This window comes from Megalobrama amblycephala, linkage group LG7, assembly GCF_018812025.1.
Source record: "Megalobrama amblycephala isolate DHTTF-2021 linkage group LG7, ASM1881202v1, whole genome shotgun sequence".
NCBI lineage: Eukaryota > Metazoa > Chordata > Actinopteri > Cypriniformes > Xenocyprididae > Megalobrama > Megalobrama amblycephala.
Window position 1 is genome coordinate 43,485,676 of NC_063050.1, and position 14,512 is coordinate 43,500,187.

The 14,512-nt window shown below is 38.1% G+C and overlaps 1 protein-coding gene and 1 long non-coding RNA gene across 4 annotated transcripts in view; one reads left to right on the forward strand and one right to left on the reverse strand.

The window, feature by feature from the left end:
- pax5 (paired box 5) overlaps nucleotides 1-6,188 on the forward strand; it is a 60,068-nt gene extending 53,880 nt beyond the window's left edge. For all 3 annotated transcript variants that reach the window (XM_048197630.1, XM_048197632.1, XM_048197631.1), the window contains exon 11: nucleotides 842-6,188. In XM_048197630.1, coding sequence (XP_048053587.1) covers nucleotides 842-924 — 83 coding nt within the window. In that variant the 3' untranslated portion in view covers nucleotides 925-6,188. The remainder of the gene's footprint in view (nucleotides 1-841) is intronic.
- The window catches only part of LOC125272632, a 30,142-nt gene that overhangs the window by 4,969 nt on the left and 10,661 nt on the right, over nucleotides 1-14,512 (reverse strand). The gene's annotated exons all lie outside the window — the stretch shown is intronic.

The window sequence follows — 14,512 nt, forward strand, 5'->3', positions numbered from 1 at the left end:
GAAATCTCTGTTTTAAGGCTCTCATCTTAGTAGTGAGACAAGGAAGGATTGTGAAACTAGTGTACTTAAACTTACTGGGCATTGAATCATTGCAATAATCTTTTCCATAATATCACTGTCAGCAAAATAATTGTGAATATAGTGTAAATTTGAAATATAACCCTAGTATCTATGACAACGTGATATACCTTACTCTCTCAAACCCTGTTTTTACCACAACACAAAAGCTACTTAATCACACTCACATAATCTTCATTTCCAGTGAAGACAAACACACACATCCACCATATTTCTCCAACACATTTCTCCCAATTTCAAACTCTTTACCTCCGGCAACAAAGACTAAGCAACATCGCTGTCCCTCCATTCCGTTATACCCCTCACTCATGCCCCCTGTCTATGTGTAATAAAGAAAAATAATTCCTGCTAAAACTAAATATGATACTAAAGACATTTCTGGGTCTGAGGGGTCCATCAGCACTTAATGCCAACACAGACTGATCAAGATGGATCATGTGTCTTATAGAGCACAAATGGTCTTTTCCCAGCAGAAACTGAGCTGATGATGATGGTGTCATTTCAAATAAGAGGAAGGGTGACATGATTGTGGGGGACTGATAAATCAAAAGTACCCTGGACTGTAAATCCATCATCATGTAATCATATATATTCTTTGTATTGAATGCATTGCTTCTTATTTAGCATTTATTTTAATGCGATCTGAAATAAACAGCAGTTTAAGATTATTTTAACAGGAGGGCGTTTAAAAATAAATGTAGTGCCACATAATTGAGATTAAAGACAAATGTTGTTCATTCTATTCATCTATTCACCCTTGTAGGATCTCCATACTACTATAGCGCAGCCACACGGGGAGCAGGAACGGCAGCCACAGCAACTGCCACTGCCTATGACCGTCACTGACCAGCCGGGCAGAGGAGAAGAGGAATGGTGAAGGAGTAGGAGAAAGAAAAAAAAAAAAAGAGCAGCGAGAATGGATTGATAGCGCCCACATAAGACTGCTTACATATGGAAGAAAAGAAGTGGAGGAGGAGCAGGAAGGAGAATGGAGAAAGGAAAAAAAGAAAGAAAGAGGTGACAATGTTTTCCTGCCAATTACAATCAATGGTCCAATCAGAAGCTTCAGCTGATGTGTCTAATTTCTGTTCATTAGTGGAAAGTATACACCCATTCACCTGTATTCCTGTGGTGTCACCTCACACTAAGGGCCGTTTACACGACACCGTTTTCAACTAAAAACAGAAAACTTTTTATGCGTTTTGATTATTCACTTACACAACAACAGCGTTTTGGGGGCCTGAAAACAAACTGCATCTAAACAGGTTTTAAAGTGAAAGTTTTTGAAAACGATACTGCTATCGTCTCCGTGTAAAATACAAAAATGCACATTTTTGAAAAAGGCGATGCCATGCGCAGGCGTATTAGATGTTCAGTTTATAGGTACATAGTGTTGCTTTACAAAGTGACATTGCCAACTACTGGCCCGGCAGCATAATACAGCGTTTTAAGTCGCTTTCGCAGATCCTTGTGAACAGGGATCGTTTTGACAACATTGTTGTCTTTAAGCGAAAAACGCAAAGAAAAAAAAAAACGTTTCCGTTTTTAGTACACTATTGTCGTGTAAACGTACCCTAAATCTGTTATTGCTTTGATTTATCTTCTGTCATTAAAGCCTTGCTTATCCTATCGTCTTTGCATCTCTATGCAGTCTGTTCTTATAGAGATGATCAGGTGTTGGGAGTTGGTACCAGACAATCTACTAGTGGCAGCTTGAGATGACCTACATGATTTGAGTTGATTTTTGAGTCATTTCATCAACCGTGTGAATGTGGCATCATAATCTGTTTTACTAGACTGCTAAAACCATGAATTGCTTTGGAGAGAACCTAAAGTATTAAGTGAACGGAGATTCAATAGAGTTGGACAGAAAACTCAGGTTGGAATATTGGCATTATTTACATTCAAATTAGCCAGCGTGAAGGACAGACCCATTTCACTATTGATCATGGGATGCTTCCATTTGAAATTGTAGTGTAATTATGGTAGAGTTAGGAGAGATATTACTGAAATCAGCCCTGATGCGTAAGCACAAGAATATTTGAGCCCTCAGTTCTAATCTAGGAACCATTTAAACATAATGGACTCGTTAAATAAGATGGAAGTTTAGCATTAGTTGCGATGCGATGGCTATAAATGGACTGTTTTGTGATTTCAGTCATTATGTTTGAAAATGGCAGCATTAAAGCACTGTTGTCATGAATGAGAGCATCTGTATTTTAAAGACTCCTCTCCTTCCTCTGTGTAGATAAATACTATTTACGTATGTACAGAATACCCCTATTCAACTGTACATTAGTAAGATTTATAGCTATTTATGATGGAGAGTAATATATATAATTGTGTGTAAAAGTTTACTGCAGACAAATGCTACAATGCTACTGCTAGCTAAAGATGTTGCCGTGGAATACGTAGCTGGTTCTCTTTTTAAACCCCTGATGTTTCATTCCAAATGCAAATCAGTTGCAATTAATAGAGCTTGCTGGCATTGAAGCGCTGACAAACTTTTGTAAAGTTGCTACATTTTAGAAGGGGAACACCATTAGCGATGCTAATTTCCCCAACAGGAAGTGATGTCATACTGTCTGTCCATTCAAAACTCCTTAGCCTCCCCAAAGATACTCTTCAGTAGTGCAAATAGACACTCTTAAAAGCACAAAGTGACAAATCTGTTATCCGAAAATGACTTTTTTTGTTCATGCTCTTTCTCTTTGAGTGCATTTGTTTTTGAATATTCCCTTCATCCATACTGCGCCAAGACAATGCATGAGACCAAGGTGGAGGCCTTACCAAACTCTCTATGTAGCAACATCATGCTGTACATTCGTCCCTATTTGTCTGAGATATCCTGTACATCTATCACTTACAATGACAAGAGCTTTTGATATCATTATTGACTGATATATTGATATCTAACTTTAGATTCTAGTAGATGAGAAAAGACAAAAAGTGTGCTTTATTTAGCTATTGTCTGTGATGAGTGTTCCCAGTTCTTGATTTCATTGTTTTTTTTTTTCAATACACTGTGCATTGCTGAGTAGCTTTCGAAAAAGGAGAACACTGTAGTTTTAGTAGTGAGTCACAAGCACCAAAACTTTGATGTGAAATAAGAAAAAAAAAGACAAAACTATGAATATATCTATATAGAAGTTGATAGTTTTTATGTTTTTATGTTGTTGCTCTGGACTGTAAAGTAGTAATAGGATTACATTTGTTTGTAGACCATAAGTTGCACGTTATGCAACTCTAAAGAAACCCTTGATGCCGTTCACCACTAATGACTACTGGTGAACTTTGACCTTTTAAACTTTTAGTCAGAGGCATTATGAACCTGAAGTACACCAGCTAAAATCAAGGACAGTGCCTTTATTTTTCTACCGAGTCATCCAGAATGACCATGTGTCACTAAATTGCGAAGCTGTCTGCATGACATAATGAGATCAGAGCTTGACCAACCAATCAATCAACCAATGCCACTGCCCACAATGTTTTTTTTTTTTTTTACATGCCAGTTTTACAAACTAATTAAAACCCAGCAAACAAACTAGAGGCAAAAATTATACTCATATAATCTATTTAATATTCTAACAGCAAGTAAAATATGATTATCCATTAAATAAACCATTGTTCTATTACATACTTGTACTGCTACGATGAGTAATTACACTAAAAACAGATTCAATATGACAATATGAAGTTTTAGTCAACTAATTGCAAATTTATTATCAAAACTGACATATTCTGAGATTCTGAGTTTTATTTTCTGATGATATAACAGGGTACACTCTTAGAAGAAAAGGTTCTATATAGAACCTTAGAGGGTTCTGTCATCATATATAAAACCTTTTAGGGGTTCCCATCATGGGAATGGGAATTTAATTTTAATTTTGTTTAAACTCATTTTTATTTTTTATTAAATTTTATTAATTAAACAGCTCATTAACATACTTTATCAACAGAAAAACATTATTAAAGACATTTCTCCTCATAAAACCTTTTTGGCATAGAGAGTTCTTTGTCAAGAACCTATACGGTTCTATATAGAACCTTTTTTCCTAAGAGTGTACAAGAAATTCCTGATGGTAACATTAATTCCTTTCTCTTATAAGGATAGTTCACACAAAAATGAAACTTCTATCATCATTTAATCACCCTCATATTTTTCCAAAACTGTTTCAACTGTTATACACTGGAAGTTGGTCCAAAATAACATTGGACCTCATTGATTTTCATTATATGGACAATAATAAAAAACAAAAACATATTTTGAAATGCCTATGCATACAGGTTTGGAACGACATGAAGGTGATTTTAGGTGAACTATCCCTTTAAGCACTGAGAATGTATGTTAGATTAATTATGAAGGGTTTGCCTTGCCATTTATCTGACCATTTTTGTTTAAATAGTGGTTGTGTATTTCTGTTGGCTTAAAATAGAGAGATACACATTAAACACACACACATGCAGTCCTTTTGTCCTTCGTCAGGTCATGAACACGCCACACCTCTCCATCGACATGATCAAAACCTGCTGCGCCAGCAAAATCGAACACCTTTCTCTTTTCTCATCCCCTCTCATTTCAATTTCTTATTTCCACCCCCGCCCACATTTTACTCCCTTTTCCTCTCTGGTGCACCTTTAATCTCATCAGATCTTCCTAACCCCTTAATCCAATGACATCAGGATTAGAAATTCTACAAATTAGCCGTTGATCACCTTTATAAAAAACCCCATTTTCTCTGAGAAGGTTATGATCACATGCATTTAGGTTATAAATAGCATGCATTTAAAATCTTGGTTTTAGATTATTGGCATACAAGTTCATTTAATTAGTCTTATTTTTTTCCATTCACACTCATTCTCATCACAAAAATGTGGCAAAGTAGATACCTGGCTTTCAATTATACCTTAAAACAGTAGTTTACTCTTTAAAATAAGGCTTATGACTCCATATCTAAGATGTTTCCAAAGTAAAAGCTGAGCATCATGAATTATACACATTCATCCAGTGAACATGCCTTGTGGGAACAGCCAACAAAATATCAGAATATAGGAGTCAAATGCCATTTCCCAAACAAGCAAAAATTGGTTCACAATCCTAAAACAGTAATATATATTCGGTGATGTATTGATTCTACGAGCGGTACGTCCACATCAACATTAAAGGTTTCCCAATCAAAGCAGACTTTTAAAAACAGAGGACTTGGTTATCACCTTATTGTGGCCTTCTGTGTACAATCGGAAGCTCCTTCTGTAATTACTTGCTAATAGTTTCTTTCCCAATGGGTTCATAAGTATTTTTTACTCAGTTTTTGAAGTAAAGATTAAAGATTTTAAGAAAGTTTGAAACATTGTGACGAATTTGATAACAGCAATCAGTTCAATTCAAAAGAAAAAGAAAAAGAAAAAAAAAAAAAAAGAATAAAATCAGTCCAATAGCATATCTGTAGCATCCACCAAAGTTAGAGATGCCCGGTTTAAAAGTATTCTCTGGTGAGCATTGCAAAATTTTTTCAAATTATGAAATAACCAACATGACAGAAAGATGAAGGCAACAGATATTTGCAATGAGTAAATGAATGAACTGCTTCTTTAAGAAATGTGTATGTTTTTTATTGAATTTTCTAGTAGTAAAAAACTCTTGGTGTTTTTCTCTGCGTGTCGTGTGTTGTCTTAATATTTGAATGTATTTACTGCGGAACAAAATTTGCCAAAGATATCATGTCATTTGATTTCAATCTTTTTGGTTCTTCATGACTTAGCTTATTTCTTCATTTTATCAAAATCTGTCCACAAGCTGGAAATAAATGTGATTTGATATTCATTTTCTAATGGAATTATATTGTTATTGTTATATTATTATTGTTATTTTTATTATTATGATTTTTATTTGTTTGTTTTACTGTTGTTCAGGGTTATTCAATTGTCTGGCATTCCTCCTAATCCCTGATACAGGGTCATAGGCTACTCTGTGTATGTGCATATGAGTGAATGTTGTTTGTGAATTATCAATTTACGTATGTTGTAATGTGAAACTAAGAAGTAATTATTTGTAAATATTGGCCATAATTTTATTGGTTCATCAGAATAAAAGTAATTTTTTAAGTTCACAGCTTGTATTAGTATTAATCAAAAAAGCTTGATTTTCGTGATATATGTCTTTGCTCAGTTATGTATTAGAAACATATGTATATACGGAGCCACGCACATGAAATGCAGGGAAAAAAAAAAATAGTAGGCTAAATTGTGCACACGATTTACTTATCCATTCCCTCGATTTATAAATCGTGCGCACAATTCACTAATTTTTTCCCTCGATTTGCTAAATCATGTGCACAATTTATAAATCAAGGGAATGAATTAGTAAATTGTGCACGTGATTTGGCAAATCGAGGGAACGAAATTGTAAATCATGCGCACAATTTACTTTTTTTCCTTCATGTCATGTGTGGGACTCCATATGTATAGGATATGGAGTTGGGGTTGTTTGTGGTAAAGTGAATGAGATACAGTGCCATTAATATGGAGTTGGTCCCCCTTTGCAGCCATAACAACTTCCACATCCGGGAAGTTTCTGTGGGAATTTTTGGCCATTCATCCAGTACAGCATTTGTGAGGTCAGGTACTGATGTTGGATGCCACCTTTACAATAAGTCAGGTCATTTCATCCCTGCTATATATTTCACGGTCAACTGTAAGTGGTATTATTGGAAAATGGAAGTGTTTAGGAACAGCAGCATCTCAGCCATGAACCAGAAGACCACGTAGAGTCACAGAGGGGGGTCACCGAGTTCTGAGGCGTAAAAGTTATTAAAGCTTTGTTGACTCCATAGCTGAAGAGTTGCAAACTGGTGTTAAGATCAGCACAAAAACTGTGCAGCTGGAGTTTCATGGAATGGGTTTCCATGGCTGAGCAGCTGCATGAAAGTCTCTCATCACCAAGTACAATACCAAGCATGGGATGGAGTGGTGTAAAGCACGCCGCCACTGGACTCTGGAGCAGTGGAAACGTTCTGTGGAGTGACGAATCACTGAATCACGAATCTCTGTTTGGCAGTCTGATGGGCGAGTTTGGGTTTGGCGGATGCCAACATTACATACCTGACTGCATCGTGCCAGCTGTAAAATTTGGTGGAAGAGGGATAATGGTATGGACTGTTTTCAGGGGTTGGGCTAGGTGAAGGGAGTGAAGGGTAATCTTAATTCTTCAGCATGCCAAGACATTTTGGACAATGCTATGCTTCCAACTTTGTGGAAACAGTTTGGGAAGGAACTTTCCTATTCCAGCATGACTTTACCCCAGTGCACAAAGCAAGGTCTATAAAGACATGATTAGATGAGTTTGGTGTGGAAGAACGTGACTAGCCAGGCCTTGCCATCCAACATCAGTGCCTGACCTCACAAATGCTCTACTGGATGAATGGGCAAAAATTCCCACAGAAACATTGGACAGCCTTCCCAGAAGAGTGGAAGCTGTTATAGCTGCAAAGGGGGGGCAGACTTCATATCAATGTCTATGTATTTAGAATGCAATGTCATTATAGTCCCTGTTGATGTAATGACCAGGTGTTCCAATATTTTTGTCCATACATACAGACACATGAAGTTTATATTAAAGTACAATATTTTTAATGTCATCACCTCTAATATGCACAACTCCAGTGTTGCCTGTGTGTGACAATGTTGCAGGGCATTATTTTCAAGGCTGCAAGCATATCTTTTTAATGATGTGTGCAGAAATTAACCATTTTAACCACAAATTAAAAGGATATTTGTATGGGTAAACGGAAAAGCACTCTAGCAACTATTTACAGTTTTGTCTGTCTTCTTTCTTTCAACAAGCAATGAAGTTTTATTGCTACAGACACGTAGGCTAAATAGAACTAGATATGACACAGGTTTCGTAAACCTAATTAAAGAAACACTTTCAAAAGACAACTACAGTGTTTCTAAACAAGAGAAATTAATCTACTTCCCTCTATAGCGCCACATAAACACAGCCTCCCCACTTTGTGAGAATGGAGCTTACCAGCGCTTCAATTTTGGCTGGTGGCCTGGTCCACAGGAGGTCTTGACAGGGGGTGATAATGGACCACAAACTGCAATACAACAACAACACGCCACACACACGCGAAAAACAGCTTCGGCCCAGCTGGATACACACTCAGCACCAGCTGGGATTTGGTCGCGTGCCAGGTTACCATGTCTCTTGCACACATTCAGTAACACAGTTTTGGGTCACTGCCCGGATACCTAGTTTGCCAGGTTGGCACTTGTGATATTTCGGTGCTTGGGTGCATTCCCAGATTAGAAACACAGTGGCGAACTGTGATTTCTGCAGAGCTTGAGTCTCAGCCAGATAACATGATGAATGAGCACTTCAAAGCAGAGGAGTTCCTCAGGTGTGTACTTTTGTGACTCTGGATACTCTGGATACAGTGGATCATTCTCTCCTAGCAGCCCTTTCTAAAGCTCATTAAAGCATCCAGAAGTTACTTACATAAATATGCAGTTGTGTCCCACAAAACCTTATACTTAACTCCCAAATTGATGCCAATAAACATTTTCTGATTTCTTACAGATATTCGCACAGGGATTACTTAAAATATAATGGGCGTAATTATCAAAGCAATGTAGTACCACCAGCTGAACACCCCTGATGAAAAGACCAGCATGACAACATGGAATGCTGGAGTGCTGGCCTCCCCATCAGGTTGCATAAATTAGAGTTAAAAAAATAGTTACAAATGAGCTATCCATATTCACATTCATTTATTCATGTGAATATCACATTAAAATAATTTGGTCAAAACTTGATCGTAAAGACATTATCGCTTTATTTAGCTGAGCACATCAAGTACAGTAAACATAAGCTGGAATGCAAGAAATTTGTTCTTGTGCCTCACAAGCTCATAAGCTCATCTTTGCCATATTTGATGTGCTCTATGTACATGCATTGATCAATGTGCATTAAGCCTAAATTATAACTTTCAATGGACGGACAAAAATAATGAGAGAATATTCAGACCAATATCATGATTGCCATGTTTTGAGTGAAGTGGTTGAGTATATTATTCAATGACTCACTCACTCGTTGCCACCAACTGGTTTAATGATGTAACATGCAGACGAGTCCCCAAATGCACCAACTGACAGTCATATGCACAAACACAAACAGTTAAAAGTCCAAGTGATGTTGGACTGTATACGAACACTTGTGGAATGACGCTCGACCATCCAAAACTTTTCATTATACAGTTGATATCACAGTTACGCAAATGACATGTGCATTTAAAGTGTTCAGCAAGCTTCAGTAAATATGTAGGGGAAAAACACATGTGAACGCTATATCCACATTTTTTAATTACATCCACACCACACTATCCTTAATAAGACACAGGGAGCTATAATTGAGAGCATACACCAATATGAAGATAAATATAATTCAGAACTGAATTTTAGTCTACAAACTAAAATGAATCATCTGTGTTGGACAAATTTTCTTTCTCTTTATTAGACTGGCTCCTTCAAGCCTGATTAAATAAATAATCATGACATTTTTATTTTTCCTGTCTATTTTATTTGCTCTTGCTCTGCGAGAAGAGCACGAGTGGGAGAGATAGCCATTAGAGGGCCAAGAAGCCATGCAAATTAACGTCACTCACAGAGCAGCTACTTCTGCGTGTGTGTGAGTGGAAATGGAGGGTGCTGGTAAGGTAATTGCAAGAGTCTTATTAAGACAGAGGAGTGTAAAGCTGACGTGCAGGTGAAGACACTTGCAGGCACACACATAGACGTACACACACGCTTACAAGAGGACGCACATGTTCTCTCCCCCTCATACACAAGCAACTTGAGTTACTTGATTACTAAGAGTTGCAGTTTCTTTTTCTCTCACATTCACACATGCTGATGGTTGTGAGTGGGCCTTAGGGGAGGCTAAGAGGTGAACAGTCATTTTCAGGAAAGTGAACTCCCTACAGTAATTAGTTTAGAGAAGTACTAGCTCTTATTTAAAACTTTTAAATGCCTAAAGAAGTTAGTTGGTATTAAAGGTCTTTCTATATATTCTGCAGTTGCAAGATAAGGAAATTTTCTGTTAAATTACAAACGATTTGTGTTGAGGGCAAATTATGGTGTTTCTGTAGCATGTTTGCAACATCAAGGTTGTTCGTTTTATTCCCAGGGAGCATGTGTTGATGAAAATGTATAAATTGAATGCATTGTAAGTTATGGAAGCCTATTTCTACCTCAGAGAGAGAGAGAGAGAGAGAGAGAGAGAGAGAGAGAGAGAGAGAGAGAGAGAGAGAGAGAGAGAGAGAGAGAGAGAGAGAGAGAGAGAGAGAGAGAGAGAGAGAGAGAGAGAGAGAGAGAGAGAGAGAGAGTTACCGTGGTTACGATGGCAGTTGGCAGCAAAAATATCAGCTCCTGATATCAGCATAATTTTGCCAGAGAATGTATGATTTTTATGACTCAAACTGTAATTAATTAATTGGCTACTTAATTGTGAACAATAGAGGCAGAAGATTTTAAAGGTAAGACCTCTAAAAAGATTTATTTTTCTATCATCACCTAAAACTGGATATAAACTCAACATATCAAGCTAACTGCTAGCCAAGCTAACATTCCGTGGCAGTTAATTCAGTTGAGAACAACATGGGCCTACCTAAAGCAGAGGCATTTTTCAAAAATGAAGAGGAGTTGGAGGTAATGTATCCAACAGAAGTTAAATCTGCCAAAGATAAGAAAAAGATGAAAGAAATTATCCTGAGAGAGAACCCAGAGATACTGCTGTCTGACTACACTGGACCAGAAGACAACAGAGTCCGGTGTAACCTGCTCTTCTTCACTGAACACCCATCAGTCTGGCACACCATCCTCTGCTCTGCCATGACATGCAGAAGAAAAGGAGGCATCAGCAAAGGCAGACAACTCACTCTAGAAGGAGAAAATGACACAAAGCTGACTGTGAACCTTTATCATAATGGTACAGTCATGGCCCAGGGACCAGAAACCAGCCTTAATGAATTCCAGAGGAACTTTAAAAACCTTAAACTGGAAGTTCAGAAGATTAAGAAAGATCCTGAAGTAAAGAGAAACACAGAGGATGGACTCTGCAACACAATAGGTACCAACATAAACCCCAGTTCAAGAACTCCTATAACAGACAGACACATCAGCACTCCTGCATCTCCCAAGATAAAGGCCTTGAAAGACAACATCGCTGAGCTGGAGCAGGACTTCTTCCTGTTTAAAGAGGAAACTACCAACAACCTCCACCAGCTCCTGAACCTGAACAGCCACCACAGCATTCAACAACTTCAACAGCTCTGCTCCGCTGTCAGACAACTGGAGGAGGACAATCAAGAGCTGCGCCAGGAGCTGAGGAGGGTGAGAGAGGAACTGGTTATAAGAGAACAACACAGCCACACTCTGGAGAGACTGCTGGAGGAGACCAGGAACCAGCTACACACAAAACAACATCAGCAGTGTGTCAGCACACAAACACACAGCACCTCCTCTCCTGAAAGAGTCCCAAACTCAACTCAACATCAGAAGAGAGTCAGCACACAACCTCAGAGCTCCTTCACTCCTGCAACTCGTCAGTCTCCTCAAGCCCCTCAGAGCCTCAAGAGGAAAGAGAACAGCAACACCACACAGAGTCACCCACCACGAACAACAACAACATCACCCATGAGCACCAGCAGAGAACAGAAGAGTAAAGACAACATCGTCATCCTCTGTGACTCCAACGGCCACCATCTTGACCCCAGACGACTGTTTCCGGGGAGATCTGTGAAAAAGTTCTGGTGTCCCACCTCACACTCTGCTCTGAGACTGCTGCAAGAGGGTGTTCTGGGTGTACCGTCACACATCATTCTTCACACCGGAACAAACGACCTCAGTGCTAGAAGGGTGGACGTCACTAAAGCCCTGTCCAACGTGGTGAAAACAGCCAGCAGGATCTACCCCAGAGCCAAGGTCATCATCTCAACCCTTCTACCTCGCAGAGACGTGCCACACAGGATCATCAGCACAATCAATGCGGAGATAGCTAGAGTCTGCGCTCCAATGCCGAATGTCCACATAGCCGACCATCAGCGCATCACCCACAAGCATCTGTACGACCACATCCACATCCATCAAGAGGGCATGAGACTGTTTGCAAAAACCATCAAGGAGTCAGCCCTGAAAAGCCCCCAGAAAACACATCCTGACCGCGAAGAGAGGGTCAGTCAGACAGACAGCTACGCCGCTGTAGTGGCCGGACGAGGTAGAACAGACACCAGTGACCTGGTCCAGATAAAACACATGCTAAAAATGATATGTGACAACCTGTTAGCTTAAGGAATCACAGTATGTCTGTAGTCAAGTATGATCATTATTTCTTAATGATTTCATTATTTCTTTTTATTAGTTTATTTTTAAATGTAACATTTGTAAAATTAATATACTATATACCTTTTATATTACTTTTTTAATTGATTAATCTATATTTTAAAACATGATTTGGTCATAAATTCATACATTGTTCCGGTAAATACAATATTTTTCAATGTCATCGTTTAAAATAACATGTTATAATATTCAAGGGATGTTCTCTTCAGCTTTTGGAGAGAAAATGACTAACCCTGATTTTGTCAATACTGTATATAGTTCAGATATAATTATTTTACTTGAGACATGGAGTCGTTTAGACTCCAAAACCCGCACTCCTTTAAACTACAGAGAGCTACGAATACCCTCAATCAAAAAGCCTAATGTTAAAAATGGAAGAGATTCAGGAGGAATCATAGTTTGGTTCAAAGACCATCTGTGGCATTATATTCAACCTGTGAAAAAAGGGAAAACACATATTTGGATAAAACTTAAAAAAGAGCTTTTGTGTTTAGACGAGGACCTGTACCTGTGTGCCACATATATCCCCCCATATGAGTCACCTTATTATAATGATGACATCTTCTCAACCCTACAGTCAGAGATCATTTACTTTCAGTCTCTAGGATCAGTCCTGTTAATGGGGGATCTGAATGCTAGAACAGGGAAGGAAGTGGACTACATCAGCTCTGATGGAGACAAATATATAAACGGTCCACTTAATCATCAACAAAAACGATATACTAAAACACGTCAGAATTATGACAACACAATAAACAGACATGGAAAACAAGTCCTGCAACTCTGCAAAAGCCTGGGTCTTTATATAGTTAACGGCAGAACAAAGGGTGATTCTCTGGGTCGATTTACCTACTGCTCACATTTAGGCAGCAGCACGGTAGATTACACCATCACAGATATAGACCAAAATAAAATCAATTATTTCACAGTGATGCCACAGCTACCGTTATCAGACCACAGTCACACGGTCCTCAGTCTGAACAGGTCAGTGAATCTTCTGCCATCTTCAGATCAGAAGGTTAAACTGTATCCACTCCCCCCCAAATTTATATGGAGTAAAGACAGTCCTGTCCAGTATGAAGCTGCGCTCCAAAGCACTAATGTTCAGAACATGATAGACTCATTTCTATTGACTTCTTTTAGTGAAGAGAAGACGACAACCAATTTAGCAACTGAACAGTTAACAAAAATCTTCTCTACAGTGGCCAAAAAAGCCCTGAGAAAAAGAAAGAATTATAGAAGCAAAAAAGAAATGGCTAATGCTGGTTGGTTTGATAAAGAATGCCAAAAAGTAAGAAAAGAATTACGTTCATTATCAAACAAAAAACACAGAGACCCAGCAAACCAACAAATACGAGCCACATATCAAGAAACCCTTAAAATGTACAAGTCATTATTAATACAGAAAAAAGCTGATCACACGAAAATAAAACTAAACAAGATTGAGGAGGCAGTAGATCAAAATTGTTTTTGGGAATTATGGAACAATTTAGACAAATCCAAAAAAGCCAAACACCTTCCCATCTATGACCCTAAAATCTGGACCGAACATTTTGGAAATCTTTATTCACCAAACCAACCAACCCTTAGCCAAAAACATCTGACCTCCCAACTACATAACCTGGAACGCACTATAAAAGACCAGCTAAATAATTTAGACCAGCCCATAGCATTAAATGAACTGACAGACAAGATGAAATCCCTAAAAAACAAAAAATCCTGTGGCGTGGATGGAATTTCTAATGAGATGCTGAAACACAACAGCCCCAAACTGAAAGATGCCATTCTAAAATTGTTCAACCTGTTATTAAAATCAGGAAAATTTCCTGAAATATGGAAAGAAAATTTGATAACTCCAATTTTTAAACAAGGTGAGAAGTACGACCCAAATAATTACAGAGGCATCACAGTGAGCAGTAACCTCGGAAAACTATTCTGTTCCATTATTAATGACAGATTAGTTCAGTTCATTCAAGAACACAAAATTTTAAAGAATTGTCAAATTGGATTTATGCCCAATCAGAGAACATCAAAT